Source organism: Tauraco erythrolophus, chromosome 16, assembly GCF_009769465.1.
Source record: "Tauraco erythrolophus isolate bTauEry1 chromosome 16, bTauEry1.pri, whole genome shotgun sequence".
NCBI classification, from domain to species: domain Eukaryota; kingdom Metazoa; phylum Chordata; class Aves; order Musophagiformes; family Musophagidae; genus Tauraco; species Tauraco erythrolophus.
This window is the reverse complement of record NC_141480.1, coordinates 5,872,855-5,891,228: the sequence shown is the minus strand read 5'-3', so window position 1 is coordinate 5,891,228 and position 18,374 is coordinate 5,872,855. Positions and strand designations below refer to the sequence as shown.

The 18,374-nt window shown below is 41.8% G+C and overlaps 1 protein-coding gene across 2 annotated transcripts in view; it reads left to right on the top strand.

The window, feature by feature from the left end:
- The window catches only part of ADAMTS2 (ADAM metallopeptidase with thrombospondin type 1 motif 2), a 183,267-nt gene that overhangs the window by 59,416 nt on the left and 105,477 nt on the right, over positions 1–18,374 (top strand). For both annotated transcript variants that reach the window (XM_086621406.1, XM_086621405.1), the window contains one exon: positions 10,486–10,645. In XM_086621406.1, coding sequence (XP_086477532.1) covers positions 10,486–10,645 — 160 coding nt within the window. The remainder of the gene's footprint in view (positions 1–10,485; positions 10,646–18,374) is intronic.

The window sequence follows — 18,374 nt, the reverse complement described above, 5'->3', positions numbered from 1 at the left end:
GCTCCCGCTGCACTGAAACTCTCCTTTGCCTTGCTGGCTCGGTCAGGACAAAGCAGAGCCTTGGGACAGGCTGGGCTTGCAGAAGAGGCCCAGCTCATGTTTGATTTTGGGTTTGCAAGGACATAGATCACCGGCTGCTGCTGAGTTCCCTGAGCCTGGTTTGGGCTCAGCTGATGTTCTTTATTTCTTCCTCTGCAGAAGTCTGCTAAAATGTGTTTGTTACTGTGCAATGCCTAAACCTTCTTCCTTGAACTGCAGGTACTAGTGAAATATAAAGAATAGGGAATGTTAATTTAAAGATTTTTAAGGACAAGGTTTTGAGGTTTGTTTTTTTTTTTTTTTTAAGCTGCATAAAACTGCTTATAACGTTTCAGGGTAAAATTTCTATCAGAGTTTCTTGTTTTGTTTGTTTCCTGGTATGTCCAAGCTTTTCTCATCAGCAATTCTTATTCTCTCTATGCTTTCAAATCTTGGAGAGTTATCATATGCCTCCCTTCTTCTTTGTCATATAGACAAATAGCGCACATTAATTCTTTGATTTAATCCTTCTTAATAAGCCTGTTCCTCCAGGGATTAATTATTTTAGTTTCTGTACTGAATCTTGCACTTTGTTGACATCTTGTACTTGGAACTTACAACTGCGTGCAGTATAAAATTGAAAACTCATCTCTCATTAGTTTTTCATGCTCTCATTTGGATAACTCCTTTCCAGGTTCATTCTTCCAATATAGGGTAAGAGAAAGAAGGTTAAAATAAGCCTGTCTGTAGGATGTGGAAAGGAAAACAAGTCCTAGCTGTAGCAAACTTTTGGTGCTTTTGTTTCCCCTCACTCTTATGGGCATCCAGTTTAATTAAAACTTGCATTTAGAAAGGACTCTATCTGATTTCCAAGCCATGAGTATCTGCCTTGGTTGCTCCTGGACTTGTGACTGGATTTGGGTTTTGAGCTATTGCAAGAACAATGTGAGTGTGAGATGCTCTCTCCCAGGTGGGAATTTTTACCTGCTGGGGGTCTTGCTTTCACTGGAGTAGCTAATGTTAGAAGCTACGGACCAGGGAGACCTGGTTCTGGCAAGACCATGTCTTTCTGGGATGTGTGGTTGCATGGGCACTGTGGCTGCTGTGCGAGAAGGGGTGGTAGAGCACAGTGGAGGAGGAGCTGGGAATGGCTCAGGCCAAAGCTGGCTCCGGCTGCCCTGCAGCTTGCACTCTGCAGCTCACACACTCCTTTGGAATATGAAATGTTGCTGCAATGACATCTTCTAAAGCAAAGATTCAGGATTTCTATAATGTCATTTTAAATTATTTTACATGCTAAGTTTCAACTCAGATGAATTTAATATATTAAACTTTTTTTTTCATATAGTAAACCATTTTCTCCAGTTGGTGGTCTGGATCCTTTTATCTTGTTTACCATAGCAAAGACCTAGACTTCCCTTGCTACTCATTAACGGATCTGATCCAGCCCTGCTGAATTCAGGATGAAAATTGTTTTTGGGAGGCTGCAGTGATGCTTTGGTGAAAAGTCTTTGGCCTGTCTTATACAGAAGGTCACACTAAACTGTTTCAATATTTATGAATCCATTTATGAATCCTGGCCTTGAGATTTATGCATGTGACACCCATTGACTTCAGTGGGTGGTGATTTGTGCCTTAAGCAAATATATTTTTGAAAGGAAAATTGTGTAGCAACCATCCCGTTTTGTGAGAGTTTGAGCTGAAGAGCTTTCCAGTCGGACTGGTTTTGTTTTCTTGCAGAATGTCAATTCATTTTTATTGCTGAGGGTAGGACCTAACTATGCATTTTGTCAAAGTGACCCCAGAAATGCTTTATTTAAAATGGTTCCTTGTGTTAAAATTTGGAAAGTTAATCCTTTTGGATCTTGCTGTTAGCAAATTCATGGACTAGATATTCATGCCTTTCCTCCCTGAAAGATTAAAATTGAGAAACTCTGTTGCAGGGAACTGCAATTATTATTCCCTGCTTGCAACAACAGCAATCAAGTTTACAATCCCCTGAGTCTGCAAGACCTGCCACATTTATCATTTTCATTCTTAACAGCTATTTAATAACTCACCTCTTCCCCACTTGGAATTACGCATACCTGTGGACGTCAAGCCTTGAGACTTTCCAAAACGTTCTTGCTTAAGCATTATTTTAGCTGAAATAACTGCTGGTCTCTGTTTAAAAAGCTGTAGAATTGTAGCAGTTCCTGCAGCTGAACTGTTTGGATAGGATGTTCCTGCCCTTGGTGGTGGAGGCATCCAAAAGGTGGGAGCCAGCCTGGCAAAGGTGCAATGCTGTTTCCCTTTATAGCAGCTGCAGGGAAGTCTGCTCTGAATTTGCCTGCTCCAAAGTCTCTGTTGTACTTCTGCTGACTGTACTCTGTATTTGCTGGAGATATGTATTTGGCAGAAAGCCATGGTTTTGTGTATTATCTAGCCCTTTTGAAAATGAGATTTACCTCTTGTGATCTACCAGGATTCATAGGTGAGCGGCTGCTAGAATGGGACAGGTTGTGGGGGACAGAGTCAGGAGATTTAGAATCATAGAATCATAGAATGGTTAGGGTTGGAGGGGACCTCAAAGATCATCTGCCATGGGCAGGGAAACCCTCCACTACACCAGGTTGCCCAAAGCCTCATCCAACCTGGCCTTGAACACTTCCAGGGACAGGGCAGCCACAACTTCTCTGGGGAACCTGTTCCAGTGCCTCACCACCCTCTGGGTGAAAAATTTCTTCCTTGCATCCAATCTAAATCTCCCCTCTTTCAGTTTAAAGCCATTGCCCCTTGTCCTTACTGAAAGGAGCTGGTGCTCAGGGTCATGGCCCTGGTCTCCTGCACTGCTGCTGGCCTGGGCAGGCTCTGAGAGACAGCGGTGAGAATTTGGTAACTTGTAAAGGCAGAGAAGTTGGAAGCAAGGTTTCTAGTGTTGCCCACTGGTAAAAGCCAGGCGCTGTGGCCAGGGTGCTTGTCTTGAAATCTGCTGGCATTGCTTTGTGAAATCACTTTAATTGTGTCTGTTTTCTTGATGGTTCGGTGAGAATGAGACACAGTCTGTCTCACTATTGTGTCTCTTAAAAACCACAAAAAGATCCCTTTTGAGTTTCTAAAATGAGTTATACCATACAAATGCAAGATTTGGGTCCAGATTCCCGTCTGCTATAAACTAATGCAGTTCACTTAACTTCAGGTTGTATCACCTGCAGCTTTGTCCCACCGCTATTATTAATCGCACTTACAATTGTGTAGGGACTAAGCTGGGCTCCAGGGACAAAACTTTATTTTTGGTAGCAGTGGAAGCCTATAGATGCATGAATGGATGGATATCCATCCTACCTTGAGCTACAAGGACTATACGAAAGCAGCCTATCATGAAAGCACTCTTAGTACAAATACCTCTTGTATGGTGCTTTTCATTAGCCGATCTCAAAGTCCATTAAAATGTGACCTTATCCCCATTCTGCAGAGGATAAATAGGGGTTCTGAGTAACATGTAGCTTTCATAGGGTTACCCAGCAGGCTCTGCCTTTCAGTCAGTCTGTCTGTGTAATTCCTATGTGTATACATAATTGCTTCCCCCCTTAATTTTTTGAGGAGATGGGAAAATAAAGCAACTTAATTGCAAACTACATTGAAAAAAAACTGAAAAATACTCCTTTAGACTAACAGTAATAGAAATATATATGCTCAGTTAAAAACTTCATTCTTCTCCCCTTCCCCATGCAGCCTGGGGCTGAATAAATCCGTGTAGCTCTAGGGCAGCAGCAGCATACAGCACAATAAGTGCAGCATGTTCCAGATGTTTGCTATGGTTCCTTCAGTACCTCCGTTCGCTGTAGAGGAAGATGAATTTGCAGCACCACACAATTCTTCCTCTGCAATGCTTCAGTAGTTTGAGGCATGTTCTCAAAGGATCAAATGCAAATATGACATAAGAAGCTTTTTTTTTGCATTGTTACCTAAATGAATGAAGGTAAATGGAAATAAACCACCAAGCGTGTCTGCTCCTGAATCAATGTACTGTATGATTGGGAATGAATACATTGCAGAACCAAAAATGTTGAGAGATCCCGTGTGGGCAGGGATGAGTTTGGAAGGTCTGTGTTATGTCCTTACTTCTGCCACAGACTTCCTGGGTGATCTCGCTGCAGTCATCGGAACTCCTGGTGCATCAGGTCCGTTTTAATGTAATCGAACTAGTAATATTTCCATACTTGACTTCAGTGTTGGGTGGAGACATCTGTTGCTGTTTGGAAAAAGCATGTTCCTGTGGTTCTAAGACCTAGAGAAGGATCGTAAATAAGAATAACTCTTGGAATTTGTTTTCAAATTCACTGCTGAAAGTGCTATACTAGTGGTAGTTTTGGTCAAACGTATAGCAGTCGTGTATGTAGAGTACAAGCATGTTGATATAAAAGTAGAGTAAGACCTTGTCCAATATGCTGTCCTACAAATATAAATATATTCTCTTTTAAGTCATCTACAGAGCATTTTTTTGGCAACTATTCAATGAAATGCAAATCTCTCTCTGTTTCTCTGCAAATTGATTGTTGGGAGGATCCCATATTGCAAATTCCCTTCTGGAGGCTTCATTGACATCGCAGGGAGTGCAGGCTCCGAACCCAGGCACTGACGTTAAATACCAGATCGTTTGAACCTCCCTTTGGTATCAAGAAAATCACCTGAAGTTCAGGACTGTATTTAGGATATGTTCATGCATGGGTATGTTGTGTGGCTGGTTACCTTTTTCAGAATCAAACACTCAGAAAAATAGAGCACTCTGTATTTATGGAACTACTGTTTCTAGGAGTTTCTGAAACACTTTGTTTTTGTAGTTTACTGATTTAATTAACTAAGCAGACACTTAGTTTTTTTAATATTAATTTTGTGTTTGTTCACATTTAATTTTAGCTTTCTATCTGTATCATGTGCTTGGAGATTGGGAAGTAAATCTGCCTTTATATGGCAAAGAGAAACCTTGTAAAGCTGTACTAATGAGGAAGAAAATGAACATTAATTAAACTTGCACTTACAGGATGGGCTGAGGCTCTGGAGTCCTGAAGCAGCAGCTAGAAGGGTTACTTCATTACAGCCTAGAACAGGGAGCTGTGATGGGAATGGGAATGAGGAGACAATTAAGTCGCTCACCTAGTGCAGAGCCAGTGAGACATTTAATTATCCACAGGAGCTAACACTCTAAAACCTGGAGTTTTCTGTAGATCTAAATATGTCAGGCAGTTTTTCTGTCAAATTAGACTTTTAAAGAATGCCTTTAGAAATGCAAGAGAGGTTTGCGTGTTGAGGAGACTGGATAGGAGGCCTGCTTTTCAGCTGAGTTCTGCCGTGTGGAGACAAACTGTTGGCAGGTCTCCTGGGCTGGAGAGGAGGTCTCCTTCATGGGATGGCACTAGTGTAATTACCTTGGGCAGAAAGTCTCAAGTGGAGATGGTGACCTGATGGCAGAGTGGACTTGCCTTGTGAAGCCTGAGTGGTAGAGAAGGGTCCATGTGGCTGTTGCCAGTATCTGTAGATCCTGTGGTCCTTGAAAGCCTCACAGGGATGCACAGGAGCCCTCTTACCCCCAAAAGAGCTTAGTGGAGCTCTAATCCCCAGCCCTGTGTATTGCGATAGACTCATTTGTGGCTTATCAATGCAATTCTTATCTTAATTAGACAGGACAGTCACTCTCTGCCTGCCTTGTGATTTTTTTCCTGTGTGGCTTTCACTTCTAAATAACCACCTTACTAACCTTAGCAGAGGTTTTGATTCTCTGAACTGCAGTTTCCTTTTGATTAAATGTCTTCTGCTCTAGTCTTTAATGCATATTAATGACTGCTAAGCAGTGCTTGACTTGAGTAATTTGCTGATGGGGTCTAAAAAACCCCTGGAAGGAAGGCCTAGGGATGTCCTGCTTGGGAAACAGTGGAATATTATAGACTTTTTTCTAAAGTTTGGTGCATTCCAAAGGCAAACACTTTTTCAATTAATTTATATTTTTATTAATCACAGGACACAGTCGCTGCTGCCATCGTTATTTAGCAATATTCCTGTATTCACTTTAGTTTCAAGTTAAAAGTCTCAGAAGAGGAAGGGAAGAGATGATAGTTAGCTCAGCTTTTTTTCCAGAACTGGAAGTACTTTCCATGGCAGATGCTCAATCCCAGACCTCGTTCTGAATTACACAGCGTGTGTGTGGCTGCAGGATGGTAGTGGAGGGGAGGCACTGCTGATCTGTGACTCCCCGTAAGTACAGCAGTCCCAGGATGGGCAATCAGCAGGATATGATAGAAAAAATCACTGGCTAGCTGTTACTTTTAAGCTCTTATTTCCTGAAAGCAATTACTGTTCCTCTGTTCAGAACTCGGCAAAACTAATAATTGAAAGGCTTAATTCTGCTTTTGCATCTGCTTTTACATGTCCAGAGAATGGCCCAAGAATTTTCTGACATCCTTCTTGTCTAACCTGTGTTGAAGGGAAGGCACGAATTTGCTCAAATGCAGCGTTTCTGTTTTAGTCATCCAGAGGCATTCTCCAGGAAATTGCAGCAACTTTGATGCTCTCTGTTGTCATCATAAACTTGGTGGTTGTCTGACAGTTGTCTTGGCATGCCAAGCACAAGGGTGATGGCATCTGTGGATAAGAACAGGACTGATGGGTGAAGAGCATGGGCAAACCCGTGCTGCTGGAGTGGTGCCTTTACGTTGCTTGCTTGGTCTTGCACAACACTGGTGTTGAGTTGATGACTAAAAGCCATCTCCCTTTCATGGTGGCTTTTTGAGGGTGTTCTGAGTAGTATCAGGAAAAATGCGTTAGGCAATTCATCTTGAGCTTTTCATGTTCAAAGTACTTGGCAAAAAAATAACAAATCAGCCCTTGTAATTATCCTGCAAGACTGTTGTTATGCTGGTTCAGAGGTGGAGAAATGAAAGTAAAGAGGTTAAATGTCTTGCTCAAAGCAGTGAGGAAATGTGTGGTGGAGACATTCAGGAGCCCCACGCATTTCTTAATGAATCATTTATAATTGTGGGTATATTGGGCAGATGGCTTGAACTGGGGATTGCTGTAGGAACTCTGCCTTGCAGTCTAAAGGAATTTTCTTCTCAAGGTCTTAAACAAAGCTATATTTTCTTATTTTATTTCAGTTTAGGACATGAGAATATGTTAACAGATTCAAAGACTCTGTAGGATATGCAGTATATAAAAATACATAGTTCTTTTGCAATTCAAACACACACTAACTCTTTCCTAATGGAATCATAGAATCATACAATAGTTTGGGTTGGAAGGGACCTTTAAAGGTCATGTAGTACAGCTCTTCCTACAACGAGCAGGGACATCTTCAACTAGATCATATTGCTCAGAGCCCCATCCAACCTGATCTTGAATGTTTCCAGGGATGGGGCATCTACCACCTCTCTGGACAACCTGTTCCAAAGTTTTACCACTCTCATTGTAAAAAATTTCTCCCTTAGATCTAGTCTAAATCTACCCTCTTTGAGTTTCAAACCATTACTCCTTGTCCTATTGTGACAGGCCCTGCTAAAAAGTTTGTCTCTGTTTTTCTTATAAGCCCCCTTTAAGTACTGAAAGTCTGCAATAAGGTCTCCCCGGAGCCTTCTCTTCTCCAGGCTGAACAGCCCCAACTCTTTCAGCCTGTCTTCAGAGGAGAGGTGCTCCAGCCCTCGGATCATCTTCGTGGCCCTCCTCTGGACCTGCTCCAACAGGTCCATGTTCTTCTTATGTTGGGGGCTCCAGAGCTGAACGCAGTATTCCAGGTGGTGTCTCTCAAGAGCAGAGCAGAGGGGCAGAATCCCCTCCCTGGACCTGCTGCCCACGCTGCTTTTGATGCAGCCCGGGATAATGGTTTGGTTTCTGGGCTGCCAGCGCACATTGCCGGCTCATGTCCAGGAATATGCTTCTGACCAAAAATAATTGATGTGTTTCTCAGAACTAAAGGAAAAGAGACATTCCAGCGTAAGAGACAAAGTTATTTTAGTCCAAGATTAAAATGCGAGAAGAAGTACTCAGCCACGTTTGAAGGTTAAGTTTCTTCTTTTCTACACTCCAGCAGAATTAGGGAGGACATTGCCATGGGGATGTACAGAGTGGTGGTGTGCCTGTCTGAGAAGCAGAGTGTGAAATAAGAGCACCTGATGGATGGCCTGCTGTTCGGCAGTATTCAGTGCCACATGAATCCCCGTGCGCGCCAAAGGGCCAGCGCCAGGCACAATGATCTGCAGGAAACCTCAGCGTTTGAGCACTGGTTTCATGTCTTGGGAACCAGTGTTCCAATGTCTCTTTCGTTTAGTCTTACAGTCTGTCCCGGGGTGTCACCTTCATCTTCTCAGGGAGGAGTCTTCACTCTGAATGGATGTTTTCTTTTCCAAAAGGCCACTATGCCCTGGAAGCTAAAGTTCACTTATAAAAGTTGTTCTTCTATTTGATCAGTTCAGCTACTGATTGTACAAGTTGCTTATGTGTTAATTTTCTCAGGTGGTCTAAATTCCTCCCAACTCCCATCAGTAGCTGCTGCTGCATTCAGTGTACAGCATTCCCCCCAGGATCCAGGTCTGCGTTTTAAGCAACACATGAACAACGAAGATCCGGCGTTAGCTGCTTAATTAACTATCTCCTTCTTGATCTTTAGTTGTGCATGTCTCATAAAAAGAGTTTAAAATATCAGGATATAATATTTAATATCCAGAAGAAGTGTGTGTATATACAATTAAAATATACATTAAACGAAGAATAACTTCAATTCTGATTTTTTCATGTATTCCTTTCGACAGTAAAAGATCAGTTGCTGTCTCTCTGGGTTCAGCACTTATTTTCCTGGTTGTCTTAGCTTCCTTGAGCTGCTGAGCCTGTCTCACCTTTTTTGTGTCTGATGTAGAATCTAAATTAGATAAGAAGAAACAGGACAGGATTTCAAATTCAGTTTCCTTTACAGGGGCTGGATGGCATCGGTTTAAATTGCTTCGATATAATTTTGCTTCTTTAATCCTTCCCCTTCAATCTGGTTTTGTATACATTATATATATGAAATCTGGGATTGGAAACCTTGCCTAATGTAAGTTAAGACATGACAAATGAACCTGACATTTTTCCAAGGATGGAACTGAAGAACATACTGTATTTATGGCATTAGGAATATAGTTTGCTGCTTGTAGAAGAAAAATATGCATTGTATGAGAACTTTAGTGCTGGGATACAATAAGAGTGTTTAGATGGTACTTGTTTCAAGTCAGGATACTGAGTTCAAAGAAGCCAAACTAGTCCTCCTGCAAACTTGAGGTAGGGCTTCACTCAGCAGGAGATTTAGGCTCCCAGAAGCTCAGATACCAAGATGAATTGTGTCCCAGTGTTGAGATATTCTCCTGTGCCCAGTCTGAAAGTCCAGTGACTCCAGGGTCATCAGTGGGCAGAGTGGGAAAGAGTGTGATGAAGGAGCTTCTGAAAGTTGGATCTGGAGCTTCTCTCAATAATAATCTAAACTCCTTCTTTCACATTAGTAGTAAGAGTTTCTGTTTACAAGCTGAGAGTTCATTAGTTTAAGTTCTCAAACACAGATGTGCAAACATATGCAGAAAACTCGATTCAAGCCAACCATCTCTGCAAGCCAGCTACTGACTGCTGTGACCTTCTGCAGTGGGGCAGGACTGCAAGAGGAGACAAATGCAGGCAATCCAGGTGCCCAAGTTGTTTCACCTACATGAAGATGATGAAAAGACTTTTTAAAGTTTTCAGTCTTTATGAAGGTTTCCCCTGAATGCAGTGAGAATCACTTGGGTGATGTTCCTTTGAGGTCCTCTGTAGAAGTGCAAATTTATCTTTTTTTCATACCGGGGTATCTGGTCCAGGCTGAATAAGTTTTTATTTCTTAGCAATGCACTACTGACACCTTTTTTAAACTAGTTGTGGCTAATTCTTGAAAGGGTATTTTGTCAGAGGAACCCTTTGTGTGAAAAGGCAGATAATCAAAGTTTAGTTGCCTGCATGTAAGACGTAGTACTTTTCCATCTTGCTTCTGAACTGAAAGGCTGACTTTACATTTTTGACTGTTGAACTGCACATCAGGACCAGCTTATGGTGCTGAACTGATCCTTTATTTAGCGGAGGTAGCAAACACTGGAGCAGTCTGGGGCTGACAGATAGCTAAGGTCACAGTAACTTTCATTGTAGCTGGTTTCTGATGGAGACCGTAGTTCCTAGACTGATTCTTAGACCTGCACTTTGCTCATGTGGTTCGAGGAGAAGTCCTTTTGGTTCAGTTGTACCTTTGTTTTGTCCTTTCTTGTCAAGTTGGGGAAATGATGCTTCATTTTGCTCTAATAAAGAATTCACCGGGTTTCCTCTCTGCATCCTAATTGCTCTCTAGAGACCACTAAAGTGTGCTTAAGCATATTGTAACTGTTTACTCACAACGTCTGCTGCATGTGCAGTAACGCAGAACGTTCGATCTCTGCCCTGTCGCTGCAGGCTGGCATGATTCGCACAGACAAGGACGAGTTCTTCATTGAACCTCTGGAGAAGGGGGCCCAGGAGGAGGAGGAGGGAGGAGGCAGAACGCACGTGGTCTATCGCAGAGCAGCTGCCAAGAAGCAGCTTCCCATTGAGAACGTGGATACCCTGTATAAAGGTAAGGCAGAGATGTTAATGCCAACTGATGTATAAAGTGTAGCTGAAGGCATGTAGCCAATGTGATCTGCTATCTCTGGCTTTTTATCCTTGAAAATGGAAATGTGTTCTTCTCCCTCTGTGGATGAAAAGGTAGGGAAGGAGTTTAACGCTTTACCTGGGGTAAGCAAGCATTGCAGCAGCCAAAACCATGTCCAGGATGGTGGAACTGTGTATGCTTTAAAAGGTTTCCTTGGCTTCGGAGATAGCCAAATAAAGTCCTGTGTCCCACCAAGTTCCCAGGTCAGAGCAGAGGAATGGGATGGTGGATGAAGCAGCAGTGCAGAGATGCCTGTGTGCACTGGGGACAGGTAGCAATGCTGGTTTTGCAAAGGCCATATCGGAAGGCTGCAGCAAGGATGCCCCAACATTGATGTGGTACATGGGCTTCTCGTTGACGGTGTCTTCGCAGGGCTGGATTTAATCCTAACAGGGGAATAATGGTATCCTCAGCTCTGAACACAAACGTCCTTGATTTATTTATGTGTGGAATTTAATGTACTATGTATATGATGGCCAGTGATGGAATAACAGGAGCTAAACATAAACAGCCATTCTATGTAGTATTTTCTCTTTCTCTGGTAACTGCTTGGATGTTGCACCTTTTTTGCTGAATAAATAAGAGACGCAAGTCTGGTAAGTGGATGTTTTGACAGCTGATGTTAACACTGAGATTAACTGGGTCGTTTGAGTGGAAACAACAAAGCAGCTACATTTTTGTTCCAAATGTGTGTACCAAACTGCAGTTATTTGCCACTCATACTCTAGTATTATCTTATTGCAGTATAATATGTTCTTAAGTATAATACGATGTGTTAGATTGTCCTTCGTAGAGATCTTCCCAGTGATCCTCATTCCTCTCCTATGCTACCTTAATAATTTTCAAAAGATGAAAAGTATGGTACCTGTTATAAAAACTCTACCATCACTCTTGCATATAGCAATCCCCAGAAACCACTTCAAGGAACAGATAGTCACAGAGATGAGACACTGAAATTAGGGCCAAGTAAGCAATATAAATTTCTCAGTGTTCAATTTGGAATGGGGAGAAAAAGGAAGGAAGCAATAGCATTCAACTAACATTTTTCCTCCACTTTGGCCATCAAAATGACCCATGAATTTTGTGACTGGTGCAGTGTTGGGTTCTTCTGGTTGCCTTTGTACTTGTTCTGGAGCAGAGCTGGGGGACACAGGTGTCTGAGTGCCACAGTCCCAGAATCACAGGATGGAAGTTGCTTTCTTAGTAGATGTTTATAAAACTATTGCAGTGTTGGAAAATATCAGCCAGTCACTGTGTTTCCTCTTAAACAAAAGAGCCTTGATTTTATTCACACCTTATGGCAGTGTTTTTGTTTTGGATGGTAAACATTCCTCAGGAGTAGGAGTCTAGTACACAGCAAAGCGTAAATTGTAGATCAGCTCCAGTTATTGGCACGCGGTACCTGCTGGAGGAAGGCTCTGACAGCAGTATCTGAAGACACCTCTCCGAAACGCGGTGCTGGGCCGCCTGGCTTCTCGTGGGGCTGCCCGTGGGCTGCCCACCGTGGCCGGCAGCAAGGCTAGGTGTGGTGTGCGGTGCCACTGGACATCTGCATCTGCGTCACCTCTCCTGCGCTGTGCGCTCGCGTAAGGACTGAAGTTTGGGGGCTCTGTACAAAGGCACGAAGGCGTAGTAGCCATCAGCCAGCGCTGTGGGATTAAAAAGCAAAAGCCAGGCTGAACTCGTGCAGGCCAGGCTGGGACATGGCACTGACCGTGTCTGGAACAGCAGGTGTTGGTGAGAGGTAGGAATAGTAGCGATTTTTCATATTTCAAATTTTAAAATAAGGAAAAAATGCCAAGAGTAGTGATCTTCCCTGCAATCCACCATCTTTTGATTTGTAAAATTTATTAAAGATTAATTGTTACTTTGGAAAAACCCCACTATACTCTTACAGGGCTTTTTTTACGTGAAATTCTCATTGCCTTTAACAAAATAAGTGAACTGCCACTCCAAAACTGGTCTCTTCTTCTCTACTTTTTATTAAACCTGGCTTCCCACTTCTGACTTGCTCTCGGCAACAGGCTTGGAAAGGGCATGCTTTCAAAAATTGTAATTTTATTTTCCAGTTTGTCTTTTAACAGAATACGTCTAGTTTTGATTAACAAACGTCAAAATATTTAGTGACTGAGTGTTGATAAGCACACTGTTCTGTGTGTTTTCGTAGTGCTCAAAATCAATCAATGGGCTTATTTAGGAAATACTCAGTAGGGCGCTTTCAGAAAGCAAAGTTAACCAAGAGTACTCCCTCTCTTCCACCATCCCTGGAGACAACTGCATTGTTGCCAAGTCTCTTAAATTTACGTGTGATGAATTGTAACACTTGGACTATTTTTAAAGGTCCAGCCTCCGGGAATCTTATGACTATATGATGAGTTTAGGAAAAAAAAGTTTTTCTTTTTTTCCGTAGGTGATGAGCTTCTGGCTCTTTTAACTGTTGATAAAAGCTTTGTCATTCTTGACCGTTTAAATATTTTCAAGTAATTAATAACATGAAGTATATAGTATTCCATAATTTCGAACACTACTTCTTTCAAAATCCCATGATGTATTAATTTAATCCCATGATTTGGGAGGGATTGTGAGTCATAATTTTTGAATGTTTGGGTTTGGATAGAAAGATACGAATTCCTTCTAAATATTCCTATCTCTGGCACTCTCTTCACAAGAAATAGGACAAGCTGTTCTCTCCCCAGTGAAACAGGAGATGAAGGAATTGAAAGCTCCATGAACTTGGAGTTGGATGAGTCAGTCATCGTTTCAAGGACTTGGGGCTTGTGAGGGGCAGTGGTCACGCCGGACCTCACACAGCACAAGGGCTTTGGGATTTACTCTCACAGTTGTGGGGTCCCTTTGGACGCTGCTGTTAGGGAAATCTCTCCAGGTTCTCCCTTGCAGAAGTGGGACTGGATCTCTGGAGCAGAAGATCCCAGCTGGGTGCGGGGGACCTCCTGCAGCACAGGGCACAGGACTGTGCAGTTGTAGGGGGGTTCTTCACGCCTCCAGTCTCCATGCAGAAGTCAAGAGCTCTTCACGCCCAATATGCTGTCTGAGCAGGTGGTCTTGTTTAGCCATTTGAGACTTTGGGGGCAAACATGCTCCAACTTTAGTTATTCTGGTAATGAATCTACATGGGAACATAGTCTCCTAAATGCAGTTATTCAAAAAGACAGCTGGGACTAATGGGAGATCCATCAGCTGATTGTGAGGATGGATTCATGCTGTTGTCTATCTTTTATATTATAGTAAGGGAAATTGAGATTTTATTTCATCTGTTTAAAAAATGTGAACAAACAAAAGACACAACCTCCTAAGCCCTGGAGAGACGAGGTGTGCATCGTATTTTATAAAGGCTCTGCCGACGTGCTGGGTTTTACGAAGTGGAATGTGCTGGGAGAGGACAGGCAGCAGAGCTGTAGTATGATTTCAGACCGTACTGGGTTTGCTTCTGTGTTTACGTAAAACGCTATCAGAATATTGAGAAAAGTAAATACTTGTTCTGGCAGCCTGAATCACTGTGTTTTGACTGGTGTAGAATTATCTGATGTTTGCGAGAATCACAGATTAAAGAGTACAATATTTCTACCTGTTTTTCCCCTCTTGAACAGCACTATTTGTTAAGGCACTGGAGAAATGTAAGCATCATATTTTAAGCAAGTAATAATTTGCAGCAGAGTAGTACTGAGAAAGTCTGGGCGAGCTCACTACAAATTAGGCTAATTGTTTTGGAAAGAGAAATATTTTCATGTAGTGGTTGATGTATTGCAGGTATGGTGGGAATAAACCCTATTTTTTCTGGCAACTGCTTTTACTACTTACATGCATATAATAATTTATCTTCCTCTAGATAAAAATAGGCAGCATGTTGAAAATATTTTAATATTTCCACTTGGATTCCTTCTTACAAAGATGAGAAATGTTGCTTGACAGCAGTAAAACTTCCTACATGGTAGAACTAGAATTAAATAGGCAAACTAGAAGTTGTTTTTTTCTTGAAACTGCTGTATTTTTGCTTAAACGTTCTTTAACTGTTAAGTGAAAAGACAATAAGTATTTAATTAATGGCTATGGCGAGGTCTGGAAAACCAGCTTGATTTTTGTCTCTAAAGACAATCTGATTATCAAGCTTGTAAGCTTTATATCACATTTCCCCAGCTAAATTGCTGTGTCTGTTATGTTGATCAACTGAGAGGAAATGATTATACTAAAACTTCCTCAAGGTTTGCTTTCTCTCTCAAAATCATTGTCTAAATATGCTGCTCTGAGTTTTATTGTATTGCTTGACTGATGAGAAACAGAAACTCAGCTTTAGTTGACAGTTTTATTTACTGTGCAGAGGAAAGATGACCTTAACCAAGAACAGTTTATTACTGAGGAAGACAGCAAGGTAACTCTCCAAATGTGCTTAAACTAGGCAGATTGTTGTTTCTTTAACTGCTGATTAAATCCCTTGGAATGGCCAAACCCAATCTGACACAAGTCCCATCATGAATATACTCGGGGCTGACGGGATGGACAGACTCACAGCCTCTGTGGGAGAACTGTGACCCCTTCCCGTGGCAATACTTGGGTTTGCTTGTGGTCAGACCTTCAGAGAGGTGGTGGCTCAGCGCTGAAAGGTGTGTGATATCCTTTTGTGTGACCTCATGATGAAGTTCTTAGGGCAATAAACATTCAAAACATCCTTTTTTTTTTTATTTTTTTAATTCTACTACTGTTTCTTTTTTTTTTTTTTTATGCCAAGGGTGGCTAACATCCCCCGGCCATAAACGCTTAACAGTCAGGTAAAAGGACAGAAATAAGTTGCTGCTTCTACTCCATAGAGGCAACCAGCTCCATTCTGACAGATACCCAAACCTCATCAGAGCAGAGCTACTCCTCAGTCTTGTTGCTGACATCTCCTGCCCTTCCATGATGCAAAAGGACAAAAGCCTTTCCTCCTCCTCACACTGATGTTTAGGAGTCCTGAGGGGCTGGGGGCCAATTCAGCAGGAGAGAAATCCATGTCAATTTAACTCGAAACAATCAAACACCAGAAGTTGTTGGAAGAGAGTAAAAAGTGAAAAATATGATAAAGTTGTAACAACTCAGTTGCCAGAGCTTTGCAGGTTTAAAGATGATATTTCTGAGGAAGACTCCTCCATCATAGTCCATCGAACTGTCAATGCCATTGATTTACTAATGTATTTAAATTACTTTTTAGAAACTGATGTGCATCTGGTGTATATTTTTCTGGATTGCCTGAAACGACACTCAGATTGGCTGCAGGCTGGCTGGTTGCCATTCTAATTTACAGAAACTTTCCTGGTTACCTTTGCAGGGGAACAGTTCCTTCAGGAAACTGAAGTTTCTCCAAATTCAATCAATATTTCCTCTCAGCATGTACTCTTGCTGATTAATTACTGTTCTCTTATTTTGCAGTCAGTAAGGCACTGATGACAATATTTTTTGTCTTCTTCCTACATCACCTGTGCATGATAAATACATCTGTCTTTCTCCTGTCTTGGGTTTTCTCTGAATTTCACATTGCAGATTCATGGGGCTTTTCTGGGAAGAGAAAGATTGAGAATTCAGTTCTGATTCAACTTTTGAATAAGAAGCAAGGTTATGCACTCATGAAAAAACAAGTCTCCGGAGAGTGATGTTAGGCTGTTGGATGTCACCCGTCCCGACATGATGAAGCAGTTCTTTGCTAGCACAGGCAAATAAGCCTTTTGCAGCAATTTTAATATGAAACTTTAGGTTTCTATTTTTATTACAATGCAATAAATCATCTGGGGTGATTAGGTGAATGCTAATGAACAATGCTCTTACATACAGTAGGTGTAAAACACAAGGAATAGCTTCATTTTTCCAGAGTTGATGGAATTTTCTGCCATAGACCACCTCAGTGGGTGGCCTTAGCTGGGCCACAGAATGGTCTCAGGTAAAAAGTCAACCTATCTCATGCTTCTGGGACAGTCAGTTTTGTTTTGCCTAGAAATAAAATTATAATGAAGATAATTGAGCTTTTTTTTTTTTAATACAAGTAATTTTGTTGTGGGTTTTTGAGGGTGAGGGGAAGGGAAGTGCTTATATAACTAAAGATGCGTGGTGATGCACATGCATATCAGGACCACAGTAAAGCTGTGTGGGCTACTTTTACAGTGGGCTTTTTTGAATTTTTGAGTGCTTTGGAAAGTATATTGCAGCTTCAAAGGATTTTTACTTTTAATTAAAAACTGTCTCCTTTTCCCAGCTGCTAAGAATCGCTTTCAGAATGGTTGAACGTGTGTTAAATACTTTCTCATCGTTATTTCTTCATGGTGTCAAATGCTGTAGTCCCTGCAGCACCGTTTTGTTTCACCAGTTACAGAAGTCCTTTTGTAGATAGGTAGCATTGGTGGGGCAGCACGGAGTGGCGCGGAGCATGGTGCTGCACGGCGGTGCCGCGGTGGGCATGGGGAGCACGGAGAGGCTGGAGCGGGGACCTGCCGCATGGGCCAGCTCCGCCGTGGATCCCTGGTCTGAGCTGTCGTCCCCCTCTCCCATACACTCCACAAAACTGCAGTCATTCCTGTAATAAACCGTCGTTAAACGTGCAATACAGTAGCATAATAATAGTATGTTAAGAAGCTTGGTTTCTGTATTTGTCCCCACCTTGTTCATTAAGTAGTTTGAGATCCACGTAGACTTCATGGAAACACTTAAGTGCCTGCTTAACTTCAAGTCAAATTGATTTCAGTGGGATTCATTTACATAGTAGCGGTCTTCCAGTACCTCAAGGGGGCCTACAGGAAAGATGGGGAGAGGCTGTTCAGGAGGGCCAGTTATGATAGGACAAGGGGTAATGGTTTTAAAATAGAGGGAGGTAGGTTCAGGTTGGATATTAGGAAAAAATTTTTTACTATGAGAGTGGTAGAACACTGGAACAGGTTGCCCAGAGAGGTGGTGGATGCTCCATCCCTGGAGACGTTCAAGGCCAGGTTGGACAAGGCCCTGAGCAACCTGATCTAGTTGGAGATATCCCTGTTCCTTGCAGGGGGGTTGGACTAGATGACCTTCGAAGGTCCCTTCCAGCCCTAACCATTCTATGATTCTATGATTCTATGATATCTTAGGCTAAATGTTTTTTATTCAGAGTGGAGGTGGGTTCCTGTTTTGGTTATGGGGCAAGTTACTAGGGCAAGTTACTTCCATTCAGATATGCATGAATTAAAGGTGAACAACTGAATTATCTGTGCTTATTTAAATATCACTGATTTGCTTGTATCATTAGCTAAGGTAAAGATAAAATTAATTTAATTCTCAACTGATGAGTTTCATTTTAGCCTCTCTACTAACTTCAAACAATATGATAAGGCTCTTCTAAGTGATTGTTGTGAACCGCTTACAGCTGGAGTTGAATATTACCAAATGTTGCTAAATATAACAAAATGATAATAAAGCCAATACTGATCTAGAAAACAACAATTTCCAGTTCTCATACAAATACTCTTGCAAAATTTTTGTGAGACGCTCCTATGGAAGCATGGGGAAGGTGCTCATTTTATTTTTCACGTTTTTCTATCAATTAATTCAGCACTAGAAGTGTGTGAAACTAAGCTTTATTCATCTCTTGTTTATTTATGTTTACATTTATTCAACACTTGTTTGTTTATAGAGACGAAGC